The sequence below is a fragment of the Dryobates pubescens genome, chromosome 29, assembly GCF_014839835.1.
Source record: "Dryobates pubescens isolate bDryPub1 chromosome 29, bDryPub1.pri, whole genome shotgun sequence".
Taxonomy (NCBI): Eukaryota; Metazoa; Chordata; class Aves; order Piciformes; family Picidae; genus Dryobates; species Dryobates pubescens.
The window spans coordinates 10,072,735-10,091,938 of record NC_071640.1 but is presented as its reverse complement, the minus strand read 5'-3'; the positions used below and the strand labels follow the sequence as shown (position 1 = coordinate 10,091,938).

Here is a 19,204-nt window from a genome sequence, read left to right as displayed (position 1 = left end):
CCTCTTCTCCAGGCTAAGCAACCCCAGCTCCCTCAGCCTCTCCTCACAGGGCTGTGCTCCAAACCCCTCCCCTGCTTTGTTGCCCTTCTCTGGGCACGTTCCAGCAACTCAACATCTTTCCTATATTAATCTTCAGGTATAAACTTACACACTGGTACATTGATCATTACTGACCTGAACCCTGTGGCTCCAGGCCTGTTTCCTCATGCAATTCATGTCACAGGGTTAAGAGGTAGAAGCTTTCAGGAAGGAATACTCCCAATGAGTTACAGTTTTCTTGTTTCTCTCTGACATCACCACATCCATGCCAATGCTGCAAACTGCAACCTCCTTGCAATCTTGCTTGTGTTTGGACCACAAGCCAGCAACATCTTGCTATTTCCACATCTTGTAAATAGCAGATGCATCAACTGTCTCTCTTTGCATGCAGTTTGAAAAGAGACAATTGATGCCACATCACCTTGAGAGCTACATGGAGCATTGTCCATGCTGCACTAGAGCTTTGTCTCGTGCAAAAGGAAGAAAGGAAAAAGGGCCAAACAACTAAGAAATGCTTCACTCACAAAGCCTTGCATTTCTGCAGGAGAATGGAAATGAAGTTCTGTGCTTGAAAACAGAAAAGAAACAAATGGCTAATGCATCCAGAGAAAATACCTGTAGCAGCTAGGGCTTCCAGGGACCAAGAGAGCTGACCTTGAGGGCTTCCATGGAGATTAGTCTGGTACTGTGTGCTAGCTGAGAGACTGGGTATCTCTGTTTCTTGATGGTTTCCCAGCAAAAAGATTTCCTGTGTTCTGTTTAAACTGGACAGGTCTTTCAGAGTGATAAAGAACTGAGCAAATACCTCATCCTGTGCTGCCCAGGTCAGTGTGAAACTACTGAAAGTCCTGTGTGTTATAGTAAGGTTATGAAGAGCCTCAGTGACTCCTGAGATGGGAAGGTCAGTGGGCACCAAAAGCAGAGCATGAGAATTGGTGCTAGGGTTTGTTAAATAACTCAGCTCTGCAGGGGCAGGACTGGTAGGATCAAGTGATGTTTCACTGATCAATTCTCCAGCTGTTGTGACTAGATGTGCTAAACAGAGATAAATTACAAGTTAATATGTCCTAATAATAAACCCACAAATAAGACAGCTAACAACTGCTACCTAGCAGTTTGTGAACTTTGCATCAAGGAGCTCTAAGAGCAGAGAAAACAGATGGGGACTTTTGTTTTGGAGATTGAATCCAGGCCACAAGCAAAGGCAGCAGTGCCAAGCACAAGATGGTTCTCACAAAACCACATTAACCAGCAACCCCAGGGCAACAGCCATCAAACATAGAGATGAGCTTAAATACTTCCAGCAGAGAAATGGGCCCATCCTCAGTTGATGTAAATCACCTCCAAAGGTGATTTACCTTCAAAGGTCATTGCTCTAATTTACATCAGTGAGGATCTGAACCCTAAGTCTCTCCAACTTCCCTTTTGTCTCTACTGCAGCATGCTTTGGATACAAACCAGAAGTGGAGCATGCCAAATATTGCAACCACATCCCAAGCCTGAAATCAGCCACGGCAGAAGCATGCTAAGCCTCATCCTCTCCAATCAAAAGCAGGCTTGGAGGAGTTATCCATATGGATACATGCAGAACTTGCTAAAAAAAAAAGGCAGAGAGGGAGCACAAATCCTTACCTAAAAACTAGGACAGAAAGAAGCTGAGCAATCTTTAAGGAGATCCAAAGGAAAGGAAAGGGAAAAGTCTTTGCCTTCAGCATGCTGAGTGTTCTGTGAGTACATCCTGTAGCACAGTCAGATTCTGAAAATCTGAGAGCTGTGGAGCTCACAGGGAATGGGTCTCTGAGCACAGCTGGAAGGCAACAGGCAGGTGATGCTTCTGACATGCAGAATTATCTCCTCGTTAGTGGGAAACCACATCATTTCCCACCTCAGTGGCTTCCCTGCTTTCATGCTTCACTTGCATTCAATTAACAGAGAGCAAGTCACCTGCCACCATCAATCAAATCAGCACAAATACACATTCAGGATTCAGTGCCTCTCTCCAAATTCACACATGCATCAGAAAATGAAAAAAAGAAAGAAGTTTTCAGAGGAGGTAAATCAATTTTAAAAGTTTCCAAATCAGTGCAAAAATGCCATAATGAAATTATGCTCTCAGGACAAAAGTGGGTGTAAAATCAATGCCTTCTGCTCACCTCCAGGAAGGAGAGAAGCCTGTTAGGCAAACCGTGATTCATATTTGCATATGTTGCTGGGGTCGGAGTGGCTGAGAGCTGCCAAATGGAGAGGGACCTGGGGGTACTGATTGACAGCTGGCTGAACAGGAGCCAGCAGTGCACCCAGGTGGCCAAGAGGGCCAATGGTACCCTGGCCTGCATCAAGAATAGCGTGGCCAGCGGGAGCAGGGAAGTCATTCTGCCCCTGTACTCAGCACTGGTGAGGCCACACCTTGAGTCCTGTGTCCAGTTCAATTTAAGAAGGACATTGAGAGACTTGAAGGTGTCCAGAGAAGGGCAACAAAGCTGGGGAGGGGTCTGGAGCACAGCCCTGTGAGGAGACGCTGAGGGAGCTGGGGTTGGTTAGCTTAGAGAAGAGAAGGCTCAGGGGAGACCTTCTTGCTGTCTACAACTACCTGAAGGGAGGGTGTAGCCAGGTGGGGGTTGGTCTCTTCTCCCAGGCAACTAGCACCAGAACAAGAGGTCACAGTCTCAAGCTGTGCCAGGGGAAGTTTAGGCTGGAGGTGAGGAGAAAGTTTCTCATGGAGAGAGTTGTTAGCCTTTGGAATGTGCTGCCCAGGGAGCTGTTGGAGTCCCCATCCCTGAAGATGTTCAAGAGGGGATTGGATGTGGCATTTGGTGCCATGGTTTAGTAGTCATGAGGTCTTGAGTGACAGGTTGGACTTGATGATCCAATGATGATTCTATGATATTATTGATATTCTTGACTTAGGTAAGGAGCTTTCCTTCAATTACCTCAGCACAAGGGCTGACTCAAGGCCCTACATGAGCTGCAGTCTGAAGACTTCCCCCAGGAAGTTTTCACACATAGAAGAGGAATATGTGGTTTGATGTCCAAAGGTTGAAAAATGAAAAGGAGCTGAATACATGGAAAAGACTCTGATACCACAGAAGGGATCAGTGTTCATTGCCTAGCAGACAGAACATTGAAAGAGATAACAGAAAGTTTGGGAAGCAGCCAGCTGCAGGGGGACAAGAGCAATGGAGTTCAAACACTTGACTTAGCAGCTAGAGGAATAGATGGAGAGAAGAAAAAGAGAGCTGGAGGAGCCCAAGGTGGGTGGATGACAGCCAGACAGAATGATTCATGGTGGCAAGATGAATGACCAATAGATGCCAAAGAGCTGAAAGCTCTGTCGAAGGGAAACTGGAGGCACAACAAACACACACTCTTTCTCAGAATGGAATACTTCTCAGTACCATTCTCTTAGTGAAATCTTCAAGTTGAATATGGCCTAAATACGTCCATCTGCTGTTGCTAGCCTTTTGAGGAATTCCATTGTAATGCTTCATTGGCAGTTCTACTAAAAAGAACATTAATGTCCTGCCAGGCCATTTCCCCACTCCCTTGGGATGGAGCAAAGAAGCATTCTGCATTATTTCTTGCTTCTGGCTCTTCGATTTTGTATCACTTGCCAACAAGGGCTATCAGCCAGTTTCACTGCAGAGTCTGTCACCAGCTGAAGCAGCCCGTAAGACATGATGGCCTAACCGAGGTGTTTGCACTCTTTTCAGTCCCCTTTGGCTAAAAGGCTTTGCCCTCTCTTGACTAGCTGGTTAAACTGGGCTCCCAGTGATGAGTACCTCTGAACTTCATGCAGAAAGCCTTGCAGTGTATCATGAGCCAGAAATGCTACAGCAGCTACCACTAAAAGTCCATATGTTGGAGTCAGGTTCCAGCTACTCTCAGCAGCTGCAGAAGTGGACGACCTCTACTGGGAAATTTACTTTCCCAGTGCTCAGCAGTACAGTTTCCCACTGAACTGGCTCATGTAATCATTCTTCCTAATGTTTCCTTGCGTTTGCATCAAAGAGGGTGGTGCAATCTAAGAGCAGTGGAAGCTAGGAAAGGAAGAGAGAGTGACACAGCACAGACAGGGGTCTGTGGTAAACAGCATAAATCTTCTTGAAAACATTCAGCAGAATGGAGAAGTTACTTCCCCAAGCCATGCTCCTATGTGCAACTCACTTCCAGAGGAAAGACAGTATTACATCCACTATTCATCAATAGCTGCTGCACAATCTGGGTTCCTGAGCAGAGGATTTTGAGGTTGGCACTTGGTTTCTCTAATATCCACTCATTTATCTCCACAGGCCTCTCATGCCTGATATATTACCATCTGTCCTTCTCCAGGACCCACACTGTGCTATTCAGGCAGGGTTCCAGAACCAGAGAAAGGAAGAACAAAGCTGCAGCCTTGACTGCTCAGCTTCCTCAGAACTGGGTTACATGCTCACCATATGGATGAGTTGTTAATCTGATGTAAGGTTCTCAAGACATGCTGCCAGAAGAGTCCTTCCAACTAGTACAATGGCTCATTTCCTTGGATTTATTAAGTGGTTCTAAACCAAAACATGTGTACACCTCCTAGATGGTCTTTGGGAAGAAAAAGATAAGCACCTCAGTATCTGCTCAGGACAATAGTTGTAGCCCAGCTGATTCTGATTTTCTCTGTCTCTGTTACTTATAGCACTTGAGGCTTTGCCTCATAGGACCTAACCTGAAGGCATGGAAAGATTCAGCACTTATTTGTGTTCTCCACCCTGCCTAATGAGCTTTGGATTAAAGTGTTCCACAAAGAATAACACCTTGGTCATTAAGCAGTCCAGTGACACTGGTTAATTGGGATGGAGATGGCAGAAGGGGACCCCTTCTTTGCAGACAAATGTCACAGCCATGGTATCCAGTGGAAACAGTGACTGTGACCAGACTTCTAGCCTTTCTTGCTTTTGGATGAGAGAACTGGAAAAGGGCAACATCATTGACCCTGCTGCAGCATGATGGGTGAGGCATGCTGTGAAGAGAATTCATTAGGCAGGAACAAGCAATGTTAAATACGTTCTGGTTGGTTTTCCTGTTAGTTTGTGGCTGTAGAAAACAAAACAAGTTGTAAGACATAACACACAAAGAAAGCAACTTCATTGGAAACTAAGGATGGGGTCTGCATTTCCTGCAGGACAAAACACTGTGTCCTTTGTGAGCCTTCTCAAAGGACAAGCAAGAAATCACTGAGGATGTGGAGCTAAACACAGCAGGTAGGGAAATACACAGCACCCTCAGGTAAGTCTATCATGCTAGACAGAGCTAAGTCTCTTCTGCAGGCAACTGATGTTTTTAAGCAGATCCCTGGGCATGGCTTGCAAAATTAGATGAAGTTGTACTTGGGCTACTCACTGCCCACTGACCTGGTGCATGGCTCTCATCAAAAGCTGTTACTCACCAGTTGAACCCTTGACAGTAGTGGGTTTGCTCTTGTGTCTGCCTTTCTCTGCCACCAGACTGATGGTGTATTCTGTCCCTGCATCCAATCCTCGCAGGATAAAGGTGGTGCTGTCCACAGGGATCTCCACTTCATTCTTCCTTCCAGAGGGACTAACATAACTGAGGCGGTAACGGTCAAACTTGGCCACCGGCCTCCTCCAGCGAAGGGATAAGGTGGTTTCAGTGGGGTCACTGACTTCCAAGTCCTTTGGGTTATCAAGATCTACAAGTGAAAAAAGCAAAGTTGAAATGTCTCTGAACTCCCCTGACACAATTTTTCTGGTGTCTGTAGACAGAGTAGTGTCTCTACAGGGTGTCCAGCAACAGCTCAGATCCTTATCCATCTTCTGGAGCTTTTGAGGCTCTGTTGTTTGATATAGGTAGAGGATGATCATAGAACCATGGAATTGTTCGGGTTGGAAGAGATCATAAAGATCATCTATTTCCAGCCCCACTGCCCCACTGTCAGGACACCTCCTATTAAACCAGTCTGATCAAGGCCCCATCCAGCCTAGTTTTGAACACTTGGAGCCTCTGCAAGTTCTCTGGGCAACCTGTTCCAGTGACTCACCACCTTCACGGGGAAGAATCTATCTTTTAAAGACAAACCACACCCCCACTACACTCCACTTCAGTAGGCAATGCAGAGAGGAGAGGCAGAATTTAAGCCTTCAGAGAATTTATGTGGGGCAAGGAGGATATTGTGAGAAAAATCCTGGATTCAAAGAGCATTCAGGACTGTCACAACCACTGAGGCTGTGCTCCCTGTCAGATCAGCTTTTTGGCCATAACTACCATTCCTACCAGAAACCTTCACAATTAGAGGATGGATCAGAGTAATCAGTGTTTAATGGCACCATCACCATTAAGGAGCTCACCTGGAGATGAAATTCCCTGAACACTAAGAGCTCCTTGTACAGGAGAAGGAAGCCAAATTCAGAGGTCAGCAGATCTGGGGGAATGTTTTTTCTTTCCCTTGAGTGGAAATGTCTCACTGGTAGCAAAATGAAACCAAGCACTTGGTAAAATATTTCCTACAGCATTATTTGGAAATGAATGAGCCACAGAAGGGCTCCACCTGACTTGCTGCTTCCTCCAGAGCATAAAAGGCAATCAAGCTACTCACCAGTGCCAGCATTAATGGTTGCAGGAGCGCTTTCCCTGTCCTCTCTCACTGCTGTCACTCCAATGCCATATTCAGTTCCAGGCCTCAAACCTAAGAGATGAGGAGTAGAAGTATGCATTCTTGTCCATGAAATATGGTCACAAGGTTTAAATAACAAAGCCTGAATGCACACAAGTTAATATCTATGCTTTCCTGTGCATGCAGAGAATTGAGGTTTCAGTTGACCTTCCAGCTGACCTGATGTCAAATATTTCTTTTTCCATGCGCATGCCAAAGGATAAAGATTGTGGCTGAAGGAGATTGCCTTTTGGTCATTGTGCAAATGAATACTCAGACAGCTCCTGCTTTCAACACCTTGCAGTACAGGTACTTCTGCCACAAAAAAGCAGGCAGACATCCATGTGCCATGGAGAAAGTGTCATTATTAGCCTTCCAGGCTGGTGGGCAACCAGCAGGTACATAGAAAAGCAGCAGCTTGGCACCAGTAAATGCCATCCCTAGCACACGCAAAAGTCTTGTGAACTCAGGGATGTGAAGCCATCTCCACACAGACATGTAGCTACTTAGAACTCAGGGAGCTGACTAGTAGGATTCAGGGATGCACAAGAGAGTGAAATGGCTACACACCTTCTGCTGGCAATTATCCATCTGCAAGCAAGTCAAGATACCTCACACAGCTTTTCATTTCATTACTTGTACTTAAAACGTGCAACCTCTGCTTGTGGCCCTTGTCTAGTGGCCAATCTTTTCACTACCCTGCTGTGCCGTAAGGTGATAGCAGTGGCCTGACACTGGTGACAATCTCTCCCTTCCTTTACCTGTGAGTGTAGCTCTGGTTGTTGCTTGGCTGCCCTTTGGCACTGTGAGCTCAGCATGGTCTCCACCAGAGATGGGAGCAAACTTAATGCGATAGTTGTCAATATTTGCGTGGCTGTTCTTCCACTCCAGAGTGATGCTATTGTCTGTCTGTGACACCCTCTTCAGGTTTCTTGGAGCATCCAAATCTGTGATCAACCAACCAATCAATGAATCAATCAACAGAAATAATAGAATAAACAAGTTTGGAAAAGACCTCAAGGATCATCAAGTCCAACCTGTCACCCAACACCTCATGCCTACTAGACCATGGCACCAAGTGCCACATCCAAGCCCCTCTTGAACACCTCCAGAGAGGGCAACTCCACCACTTCCCTGGGCAGCACATTCCAATGGCCAACAACTCTCTCTGGGAAGAAATTTCTCCTTACCATGAGCCTAAACTTCCCCTGGTGTAGCTTGGGACTGTGTCCTCTTGTTCTGGTGCTGGTTGTCTGGGAGAAGAGACCAAACCCCACCTGGCTACACCCTCCCTTCAGGTAGTTGTAGACAGCAAGAAGGTCTCCCCTGAGCCTCCTCTTCTCCAGGCTAAACAACCCCAGCTCCCTCAGCTTCTCCTCATAGGGCTTGTGCTCGAGGCCTCCTACCAGCCTCGTTGCCCTTCTCTGGACACATTCAAGTGTCTCAATGTTCTTCTTGAATTGAGGGGCCCAGAACTGGGAACAGAACTCAAGGTGTGGCCTAACCAGTGCTGAGTACAGGGGCAGAATGATTTCCCTGCTCCTGCTGGCCACACTTTTCTTGATGCAGGCTAGGATGCCATTGCTCTCTTACAAAAGCAATCTCTTAGAGCAGTATGTTTTAGAAGGTGGAACAATCCATAAAGTCAAAGTTAAGTTTCCACTCACACAGTACTACAATTCTCTTAACTACAGCAAGAAGATTTCTTTCAGCCTGAAGCTGAGAGTTCACCAGCTTTGGGGAAAACAGCAGTGGAAGAACATAAACTTTTATCTCCTAAGATAAAACCAATGTTTTCAATTTTACTAATTAGTTTTTTACACAGTAGGCATGTGGGGAAAATCTATTTGGATGAAAGTACTGTTTTTCCTTTAGAAATAGCTCAGCTTTCAGAAGGATAAAGGTCATTAAGGAAAAAAAAAGATTGATCATCTCTAGAATTTAGGTTCAGTAAATATTCATGGCTGAAAGGAATTCTGAGCCTCCAAACAGAAGGTGAATATCATGTAGAAACTCAATGGGCTCTGACTGTTCACATCTATAGCAAACTCAAACCCTGCCCTGATTGAACAACAGCATTTTAGGATGAAAAGGGAGGTAATTCTCTATGTTCCATTTACTCAGCTCCCTTAATGCCTCAAACCTTGATGACATGCTAAAAGACCCACACTTATATACAGCATTCCCAGGATCACTAAAGAGCACAGTGAATTTCTAAAAGCATGACAGAAAACATCTGCAGAGCTGAAGAAGGAAGAAAAGCAGTTCTCTGCTAAAGTGTTATGCCTTTAGACAGGCAGAAATACGGTCTGAGGTGGAATAAGAACTGTGGCAGATATTCAGCTGTGCAGACAGACAAATAATCCAGGGGAATTTGTTTCCTGAAGCAGAGATTTTTGAGAGTGATGAGCAAAAGCTTCTAAGAGTCTTCATATAATAATTTCCATTTTCAAAATACATGGGGGGAGGGTCTAACTATTTTATTGAACCAGGAAGATAAAGCACAGCAAAAACATTGTCCACTGTCACATTCCCCTAGAATTGTTCTGATCCTTTTTTGTTGCAGTAACTATCAAACAGCAAAGGAATACTGATGGTGGCTGCTTTGCCTTCCCAGAAGTTTGGATGGGCAGCCAAGCCTCTTACCTGTGGTAAAGACTTCTTTTATGGGGTCGCTTTCCATGTCTCCTCGACGAGAGATGAGTGTCACTTCATACTCTGTGTGTGGCCTCAGGTTTCCAATAGAATATTGGTTTTCATCTTCAGAGAGATCGATGGTTGTCCTGTCCCCTGGAGTGTCTTTGGGGCCATAAGTGAGCTCTATGCCTTCAATTTTAGCCAAGGGCTTGGACCATGTGATAAGAGCTGTGGTGTCTGTGACATCTTTTGCCTCGATCTGGCTAGGAGCATCAAGTTCTGTCACCAAAACAGTAAAAGGTGGTTTCTAAGGAAATCTTGCCAGAAAAGTCATACACATTTTTGAGCTTTTAATTGCCACTTCTGAGCAAAATTAAAATGAGTGGCTTCTACCAACTGAAGCTTATTTCATTCACTTCCTTTACTCTCCATAAGTGTAGAGGAAAGTGCCAAATGGAGTCAATTCCTCAGGAGGAAATTAATCAAGATTTCTTAACATCAGAAACTGCCAAAGGAAGGAAAAGCAGCAACACTAAGAACCTCTGCACAATAGAAACTTTATGCAAATATCACCAGGATGATAGAAATTTAATTCCTGTTAATGCATCTTTTTTTCTACCTTCCAGCTAAATATAAAATGCCTTTCCACTTCAAACAGGTAATCTGGAAAGGAATTAATTTCTCCTCATATATTCTTCAGCAGCAGCCTCACTACTTCCTTTTTTGCCACTGTGAATTCACAGTACAGAGCTTGGCTTTCCCATTATTTGCTACAGCAAAACCCAGTTGTGTTCTCGGTGGCATTACATCAAATACAGGTTGTGCTTACTTGTGGTTATCACTTTGGATAGTCCTGGTCCTCTGGTATTGTTTTTCACTATGTGAAGGGACACATTATATTGTTGCCCTGGGGCCAAACCTGGCTGCATGTAAGATGTCTCTGGCCTTTTCAAGCTGCTGGTTATATCTCCATTATCATCTGTTTTCTGCAACATATGGAACAATCAGTTAGTATAAACATAAGAAATCCAGGAGCTTTCACTTTTCCCTGGAGTTGTTCAAGGCCAGGTTGGATGAAGCCTTAAGCAACTTGGTCTAGTGGAAGGTGTCCCTGCCCATGGCAGGGCATTGGAACTGGATGATCTTTAAGGTCCCTTCCAACCCAAACCATTCTATGAGTTATGACTCTCTATGTGGCTTCTATAGAAGAATCACTGCTGCCTTACCATATTACGGAAGACCAGCTCCCAGCCATCAAAAGAAAAGTTCAGAGGATCCCACTCCACCTGGACAGAGGTTTCTCTAACAGATTTGAATTTCAGACCTTCTGGAGCAGGCAGATCTGTGATAGAAAATAAAAGTATATCATCACTTGAGCAACATATTCCCACAAATAATGCACTGGAGTGAGACATCTTTCCACCACCATAAATATCTGCAGTGTAGATATCTGCTTCTGGGATGTTTAAATCCTCCTCACAGACAGTTCTTCTGTCTTTGCAGAGACATTGCTCTGACCTGTCTTAGGTGCTACCTTAGAGTGAAATGAATTTTGCCCTAGAAGGCTCTTTTTTTTTTGGCCCTCTTAGAAGAAGCCAAGTGTGGACATTCAAAGTTAGGTGAGATGAATCCTGCCCCAGGTCCCTTTGACAGATGGCAAAGAGCATCTTTTGAGGCTGAGACGTTTTGCTACGACTGTGGTGTGCACAGTCCAAAAAGGAATATGAACAACAGATGAACAAATGGGCAGACAGAAAGTAAGTAGTGGTAAAACACACTGAGGATGCAAAGCAAATATAACCTCCACTGTAGTCAAAACCAGTTTGGGTCTAAGTGATTTCATATTGCTCTTTTATATGCTGCTACAGTGCTTTATTTTTCAGGAAGGTACATTTTATTGTGGAAATACACTATATTAGTTTTAAAATGCACCTTAGGAAGAGGCCAATGCTCTCAATCTACAAAGAACCATGATATCCTTTGGGAGGCACAGCAGAGAGCAGAAGAGCTGTGAAATGCTTTTAACACAGTAATAAGCAAACAGAAAATGACAGTGCAGAAGGTTGCCTCTGACCAGAACAGAAGATTAAGTGAAATTAGAAAACAAAACAAACAAGCAAACAAAAAAACCCCGCCCTACCAAAAAAAACCAAAAGAAAATAAAAAAGGAAAAGAAAAGAAAGGAAAGGAAAAGAAAAGAAAGGAAAGGAAAGGAAAAGAAAGGAAAGGAAAGGAAAAGAAAGGAAAAGAAAAAAGAAGATAAAAGAAGAGAAAGGAAGGGGGAAGGGGGAAGGGGGAAGGGGGAAGGGGGAAGGGGGAAGGGGGAGGAAGGGGGGGGAAGGGGGAGGAAGGGGGGGGAAGGGGGGGGAAGGGGGGGAAGGGGGGGAAGGGGGGGGAAGGGAAGGGAAGGGAAGGGAAGGGAAGGGAAGGGAAGGGAAGGGAAGGGAAGGGAAGGGAAGGGAAGGGAAGGGAAGGGAAGGGACGGGAAGGGAAGGGAAGGGAAGGGAAGGGAAGGGAAGGGAAGGGAAGGGAAGGGAAGGGAAGGGAAGGGAAGGGAAGGGAAGGGAAGGGAAGGGAAGGGAAGGGAAGGGAAGGGAAGGGAAGGGAAGGGAAGGGAAGGGAAGGGAAGGGAAGGGAAGGGAAGGGAAGGGAAGGGAATTTATTTCTGCACTGAAAGGACTTTCAAACATTTGAATGGTCCACCCAGTGGTGGAGTCACTATCCCTGAAGGTGTTTAAATGGTGCATGGATCTGGTACTTAGGGATATAGTTTAGTGTTCCCCTTGCTGTGCTGGGTCAAAAGTTGGACTGGATGATCTTGGAGGTCTCTTCCCACCAAATATATTCTGTGATTCTGTGAAATAGGCAAAAGCATGCACACAGAGAATGCCAAACTCACATGTTGCTACCCTGGCACTGACTGGAATACTCTTCTTGTTCTTGAGGATTGCAAAGACACGGATGAAGTATTCAACACCTGGCTCCAGTTCATGAATAGTGGCAGCTGTCTGGTTTCCTGGCACGGTGAACTGCATATCTAAGCCACCACTGCTGGTAGGGACGTAGGTGATGAGGTACTCATTGACAAGGTTCTCATGCTTCCATTCCAGATTTACAGTTTTATCTGTTACGTTTGTCACAGTCAGCTCAGTTGGAGGAGACACTAGGAAGGGGAGAAAGCAAAGCAAACTTGTAAGTTTTCAAGGCTCAGAAAATGATGACTTACCCAGGTTCACATTTTCCCAGGAGCAGTTTACAAGCATCATCTAACAAAGAGGGGCTGAGGAAGCCACGTCACACAAATTAGCTGCTTGAGGAAAGGAACATTCAGAAGATGAAGGCTACAGACGCCTCCGAAAGTCCCAGGCCAGTGCTACTCTCACAACTTCCACACAACCTATGTCTGACTTTGTTCCAGATGCTCCTCTCATGGCTCCTGTACAGACCTACTATAGCTGGGTCTCTAGGGATTCAGGCATTTAATTCAACTGCCAGCAACACATGGGTTTATAGCTGGAAGCCCTGGGGTTTGCACAGATTTTCCAAAGTGAAATAAAACATGATTACTTTTGTAAATACTTCCAATTGACTGCTCCACATGTGCACATGCAAGAGCACAAAATATGCCTCAGGAGCCTCCCAGAAGGAAGGGGTGAAAAAAATATGAAGTTCTTTTCAAGGGTATTCATTGTCTTTTATAATGCTCCCAACCCCAAAGTACTCTTTGATTGTTCCACAAAGGTCTCAGTTCTGAAATTTGTCTCCTGGGATCTACAAAAGGAAACTGCCCCCATTTGCAATGCCTGTCTTTACCTAGCTGCCAACATTTTCTATCAACTTCCACAGAGTCAGTGGTACTGGGAAACTAAGCATGTGGCTTTGTAGTTAACTTTCCACTCCAGCTGATCCCATGGTGTTACTCTAAGCTTTCAACAGATCTAACATACACACACACATATATATTCACTTTATATGTGGGTGTGTGTGTGTGTGTATATATATATATATATGTATATATGTATATTTTAAATCAGGTTTTACTTTAGTTAGAAAAATCTATCTGGCCAATTGAGAGATAGCCAGGGCCACTGCAGTAATCCTGAAAGCTTGCACTGCAGTATTTGCAACATCTGGCAACTCCATCATTGGTTGTCTCATACAGATCACTCAGATGGGACAACATTCTTTTCTGTGTGTGCCTTGCCTCCACTACACCCTCTGCCTCCTTCAGGTAACCAGCTCAGAGATCTGAGAGATTTGATCAGTCTGTTCTCCCTAGTAGGATGAGATGAAATAGCCTCAAGTGGCACCAAGGATATTTAGCTTGGATATTAGGAGAAACCTCTTCACTGAAAAGGTTCTCAAATGCTGGAAGAGGTTCCCCAGAGAGCTGGTTGAATCCCCATCCCTGAAGGAGTTGAAAAGAGGCAGAGCTGTGGTGCTGAGGGACATGGTTTAGCACCAGACTTAAACAATGGCTGGACTCAATGATCTTGAAGGTCTTTTCCAACCAAAATGGTATGGTTCTATGATCTACTTTGAAAGCAAAGTCCTTGGGGTCTGGCAGTGTACATTGTCAGTGCTGTGTGTTTCTTTTTCAGCTCCTACAGTAGTGGTATCTTTGTAAATGCAACCCCCTTTCTTACCCATCCAGTAGGAGAGAGGGACCCCGAACCTGGCTGTAAGCAATGATAGATAGCCAGGCTCTTTATTCACTCACATTCATTACTCACATCATTCCTGCAAAGCCTTATTCTTTAGGGAAAACTTAGTTCATATTCTTTTGACTAATCCTGCTGAATATTTAGTACAAGGACTCTGAAGACATCTCCCTCTTCTCCATATCTAGAACAGTTTCTTTCAGATGCCTTTTTTTTTTTAGCATCAAGAGGCACTATGAGAAACTGAAAGGTCTTTGTCACTAATCCCAGCCAGTGCTGGGTCCAGTGACATTGGGGTGTGAGCAAACCTGAAGAAAACAAATGGGCTGCATCACTATCATCAGCCTGCTGGCTTGCTGGCTACCAAAGTCATCAGCAACCACTACATAATACAGGTCTGAAAATTGAGGCCAAGGCTTGCTACTGGTGATTTTACTTCTCAAGCTGAGCTCTTGTGACCATGGTAAAGACGAGAGGTGACAAGGCCCAGCTAGATGGGAAAGGTGCACAGAGGCTCTGAGGCTCATGGATAGACAGAGGGGATTTACCCAGGGAATTGATTCAAAAGGCACATCACAACTTACCGTCGGAGCAGTCCTCTCCCATGTAACCCTCCTCACAGATGCACCGCCCGTCGATGCAGCGGCCTGCATTGTTGCAGTTGTTGGGGCAGGACCGATCCCGGCAGTCCTCGCCCATGAAGCCCTCGTGGCACACACAGCGCCCATCGACACAGCGCCCGCGCTGGTGGCAGTCGTTGGGGCAGGACAGCTCACCACAGTCCTCGCCCGTGAAGCCATTGTCACACTCGCAGCGTCCCTCCACGCAGCGCCCACGGTTGTGGCAGTCTTCGGGGCAGCGCAGCTCCCCACAGTCCTCTCCTGTGTACCCCTCATCGCACACACACTGCCCATTGACACAGAGCCCACGGTTGTTGCAGTCGTTGGGGCACCGCAGCTCCCCGCAGTCATGCCCTGTGTACCCCTCGTGGCACACGCACTGCCCGTTGACGCAGCGCCCACGGTTGCTGCAGTCGTTGGGGCACCGCAGCTCCCCGCAGTCCTCACCAATGAATCCCTCGTGGCACACGCACTGCCCGTTGACGCAGCGCCCGCGGTTGTGACAGTCATTGGGGCACCGCAGCTCCCCGCAATCCTCGCCTAGGTAGCCCTCGTGGCAGATGCACTGCCCATTGAGGCAGCGCCCACGGCTGTGGCAGTCATTGGGGCACCTCCTCTCGCTGCAGTCGTCCCCCAGAAAGCCTTCGTGGCAGACGCAGAGGCCGTTCTCGCAGCGCCCATTGCCGTTGCAGTTGTTGGGGCAGGTCAGCTCCCCGCAGTCCTCCCCGGTGAAGCCTTCCTCACAGAAGCAGGTCCCGTTGAGGCAGCGCCCGCGGTCGAAGCAGTCATTGGGGCAGATGAGCTCCCCGCAGTCCTCGCCGGTGTAGCCCTCGTCGCACACACACTCACTGTCCACACAGCGCCCACGGCCATGGCAGTTACTAGGACAGAGGGGCTCGCTGCAGTCCTCGCCGGTGAAGCCTTCGTGGCACAGACACCGCCCGTTGACACAGCGCCCGTGCACGCTACAGCCCTGGGCACAGAGCTCCTGGCTGCAGTCCGTGCCCGTGTAGCCCTCGAAGCACAGGCACACGCCCTCCACGCACTTGCCTTGGTCGTTGCAGTCGGACGGGCAGGCGGCCTGGCTGCAGTCCTCGCCGGTGAAGCCTTCGTGGCAGACACACTTACCCTGGAGGCAGAGGCCCCTGTTGAAGCAGCTGTGGGGACAGTCTGGTTCAGAGCAGTTGGGGCCCTTCCAGCCTGGCTCACAGACGCAGCCGCAGATCTCAAAGCTGTAGTTGCCGTGACCGCTGCAGTAGGGTGTTGTGTCCAGGCGACCTGCACCAACAAGCCACAGACCCCATTAATCCCCTTGGCTCTACCATGCTTTAAGCCAGTGTTGCACAGAAAAAGATCTACTGGAGGGCTACAAGGATGACTGGGGGCCTTGAACATCTCTCCTATGAAGAAAGACTGAGAGACTTGGGTCTGTTTAGTCTTAAGAAGTGAAGGCTGAGAGGAGATCATATCAGTATCAATAAATACCTGACGGGTGAGTGTCAAGATGAGGGTGCTAGGCTCTTTTCAGTGGTGTCCAGTTATAGGACAAGGAACAACTGGGAAGAGGTGGAACATAGGAGGTTCCACCTCAACAGGAGGAGAAAATTCTTTACTTGAGGGTGATGGAGCCCTGGAGCAGGCTGTCCCTTTTGTGGAGTCTCCTTCTCTGAAGACTTTCAAAACCAGCATGAATGTGTTCCTGTGTGACCTGCCCTGGGTGCTCCTGCTTTGGCAGGGGGGTTGGACTCGGTGATCTCTAGAGGACCCTTCCAGCCACTACCATTTGTGCTTCTATGATTCCTTATCTCCCTACAGCACAAAATTTCCAGAATCACCAAGGCTTTTAGATGAAACTATCTCCTCCTTTCTCCAGAGAGATTTAATATACCAGGAATGTTTTAATTCAACTAGCACCAGTGAAGAGCCCATGCCAACTACTTGGTCAATGAGCATGCTGGATGCCTCTGTCCTCCTCCAAATGCCTCTTCTACTGACAGAGCAACTTTCCTGACTGCTTCATTAGGCATTATTCACCATGAGGCATTATTCACCAGTTCTCTCCAGAACACAAAAAGACAGGCAGCATGTTCTAACATCCGCTGTGAGACCAGAGCCACAGATCACTGCTGAGCAAACCTGTGTTTTCTCTCTTGTGTGACCAATCTCTCACCTCAGTTTAACAAACAGCCAAGGGGGATCCCTTTTTTCCCCCTTCTCTAACTATTTGTGCTTGTCTATTGCCTTATGTCCTGCTGTATTTTTATTGGTCTCCATTAAAGAAAACTTGGAAATGAAAACGGTTACTTTGGCAGCGCACTCAAAGGGACAAAATGCAGAGCCAAGAGCTTGGACTGTGTGAGCTTTAATCTTAACTCCAACAGATTGTCACCATGCCCAAGTGCCATACATGCTGAATGCCACAGCTACAAAGCTTCTCAGGCAGACTCCTGACCCACAGATTCATAAAGCCTCAAACCTGTGAATGAATGTTCCTTGCAAGCTGGCCAAGTACTGTCCCAGCTTTGATTGTGTTTCAAATTTAACAAGTTGACTTTTGCTGGTTCTTGAAGCAGATTTGAGTATCTATTCTAAGCAAGGAGTATCTATTCTAAACAAGGAGTATCTATTCTAAGCAAGGAGTATCTATTCTAAACAAGGAGTATCTATTCTAAACAAGGTCTGGAGCCAGCATAAGGATTTCCCCGAGAGCGGCTCCCCAGTCTGTCTTACCTTCCACTGCCTGGGAATTAGGACAGCATCCAGCCCCGCTGGCACACTGCTCCCTTAGGGAGGATACCAGCCCCTCCAGTTCCTCCAGTCTGCTCAGCAGATCCTTAATGTCTGGGGCAGCTGCACAGCCACAGGCTCGGCGGGGAATGTTAATTCGGTGTGTGAAGACGATCTGGTTCCCTTCGTTCACCGTGTGCTCCTCGTAATTCTTGACAGGCTCAATTTCTGCCTTCAGGTCTGAGTCACCACTTGCTGAGTCCAGGTCCACAGAGCACAGGGAGCCAACGGGCAACTTAATGTTGTAGACGTGGTTAAAAACCACAGGCTGATTGTCCTCTGGCAAGGTCACGTTTAGCCCGGTCTCCCGCTTCTGCCGGATAATTCGCTTGATGAGTCCCCCGCTGACATGCTGGTGCAGCAAAGCTAAGATTGCACAGGCCAAAACCTGGGTGGGGAGTCCCATGGTGGAATTCAGTTCCTTTTCAAAGCTGATGCAGCCTTAGATATGTTTGGCCTTTGTAGTCTGGAGCAGAAATTGGAGAGCCAGTTCAAACCAAGTTGAATATCCTTTCCTTTCCTTTCCTGCACACTTGTTCCCTAGAAGAAGAAGGAGCACTGTAAGGGATGAACCAAAGCTACACCACACAACAGAGGGTCTGTCACACTGAGGACATGCTGACATCCTTAGAGAAGATGGCTGGGGTGCAGCTCAGCGTGGGAACTCACTGCACCCAGGCTGCTGAGCTTGCTCTTATATATAATAGCAGTGCAAGAACCTCAGTGTGCCTGTGATCAAAGACAAACCCTGAAGGAAGCTGCTATTACTTCCAATTAAGAGCAAGTACAGTGCAGTATGGAAGGTTACTGCCTGAAGCAGAGGACCACGGCAAAGAAGCTTGCTGAGTCTCATCTCAGCTGGAAACACTATTTTCAGGCAGAAGTAAGCAAATAAATAAAAGATCTGTTGTGATTCACCTAATGCTAAAAATCTGTGTGCCCTTCTCTCATTAGGCCACTGCTTGAAGGCTGGATCATGTAAGAAATCTGAGATGTTAGCCAAAGGTATACCAACACCACTAAGTTCATTGCAGCCCTTTCCCAGATGCTTTAAATTACTCCAGTTTCTTGGGAATCTGAACTCTGGGGGTTTGTAGCCCAACAGTTAAGTTTTACTATACCAATGATTTGTCTACAGCATGAAGATGAATGGAGCTCCCTGGAGAGCACTGTAAGCTGGAGGCTCCAGCCTCAATGCTTGGATCATAGCTAGCCATATTTTAGTGTAGAAATAGTGAGACACAACAAAGAGGTGACTCCAAAAGGGAGACACTGTGAAAAACAGTGACAGAAATTCATGTGTGTGCACACAAGAAAAAGGGAGAGGAAGAGAAGGAAAAGAAATCCTTAGACCATCTGAGTCCTTCAAGAAAGTGAGAAGGTTTTACATCAATACAGGTATAAAAATGTCTTTTTAGCAACCACATGATCCACTGTCTGATCTTCCATCAGCTATAAAGCAATAGCTTGCCTATGGCTACATGCACCTGGATGGGCTGTACAAGCTCTGCCTGAAACTTATTCTTTTCAATTGGCTTCAGTATTTCTTCCTCCTCAGTCTGTACCTGTTCCCTTCAAATTATATGGGCCAAGAGAACTGAAAGACATCTATTAACTCCCATGCAGAATCAACCCTTCAGCATGTAGAGTGAGAAGTAAAAGCAGCTAATGGAGTGACTAAACAAGCACATCTAATGTCATCTCAGAATTTGTTTTCCTTTCTATTCCCTGAGAAGCTTGGTTAAGTGGTTGGCTCAGTGACTGCACTTTCACTGGTTGTAAGCTAGTGAAATGCCAGAAATGGAGGAAGGAGCAATTTG

The 19,204-nt window shown here is 46.4% G+C and overlaps 1 protein-coding gene across 1 annotated transcript in view; it reads right to left on the bottom strand.

Moving 5' to 3' along the window:
* The window catches only part of TNC (tenascin C), a 51,789-nt gene extending 33,872 nt beyond the window's left edge, over window positions 1-17,917 (bottom strand). Inside the window, exons 1-9 of the mRNA XM_009907084.2 lie at window positions 17,328-17,917; window positions 14,562-15,875; window positions 12,216-12,479; window positions 10,543-10,658; window positions 10,146-10,302; window positions 9,326-9,595; window positions 7,441-7,626; window positions 6,623-6,712; window positions 5,456-5,719 (exon numbers count right to left, since the gene is read on the bottom strand). Of these exons, the coding sequence (XP_009905386.2) occupies window positions 5,456-5,719; window positions 6,623-6,712; window positions 7,441-7,626; window positions 9,326-9,595; window positions 10,146-10,302; window positions 10,543-10,658; window positions 12,216-12,479; window positions 14,562-15,875; window positions 17,328-17,790 (3,124 nt within the window). The 5' untranslated portion in view covers window positions 17,791-17,917. The remainder of the gene's footprint in view (window positions 1-5,455; window positions 5,720-6,622; window positions 6,713-7,440; window positions 7,627-9,325; window positions 9,596-10,145; window positions 10,303-10,542; window positions 10,659-12,215; window positions 12,480-14,561; window positions 15,876-17,327) is intronic.
* Window positions 17,918-19,204: the final 1,287 nt, after the last annotated feature.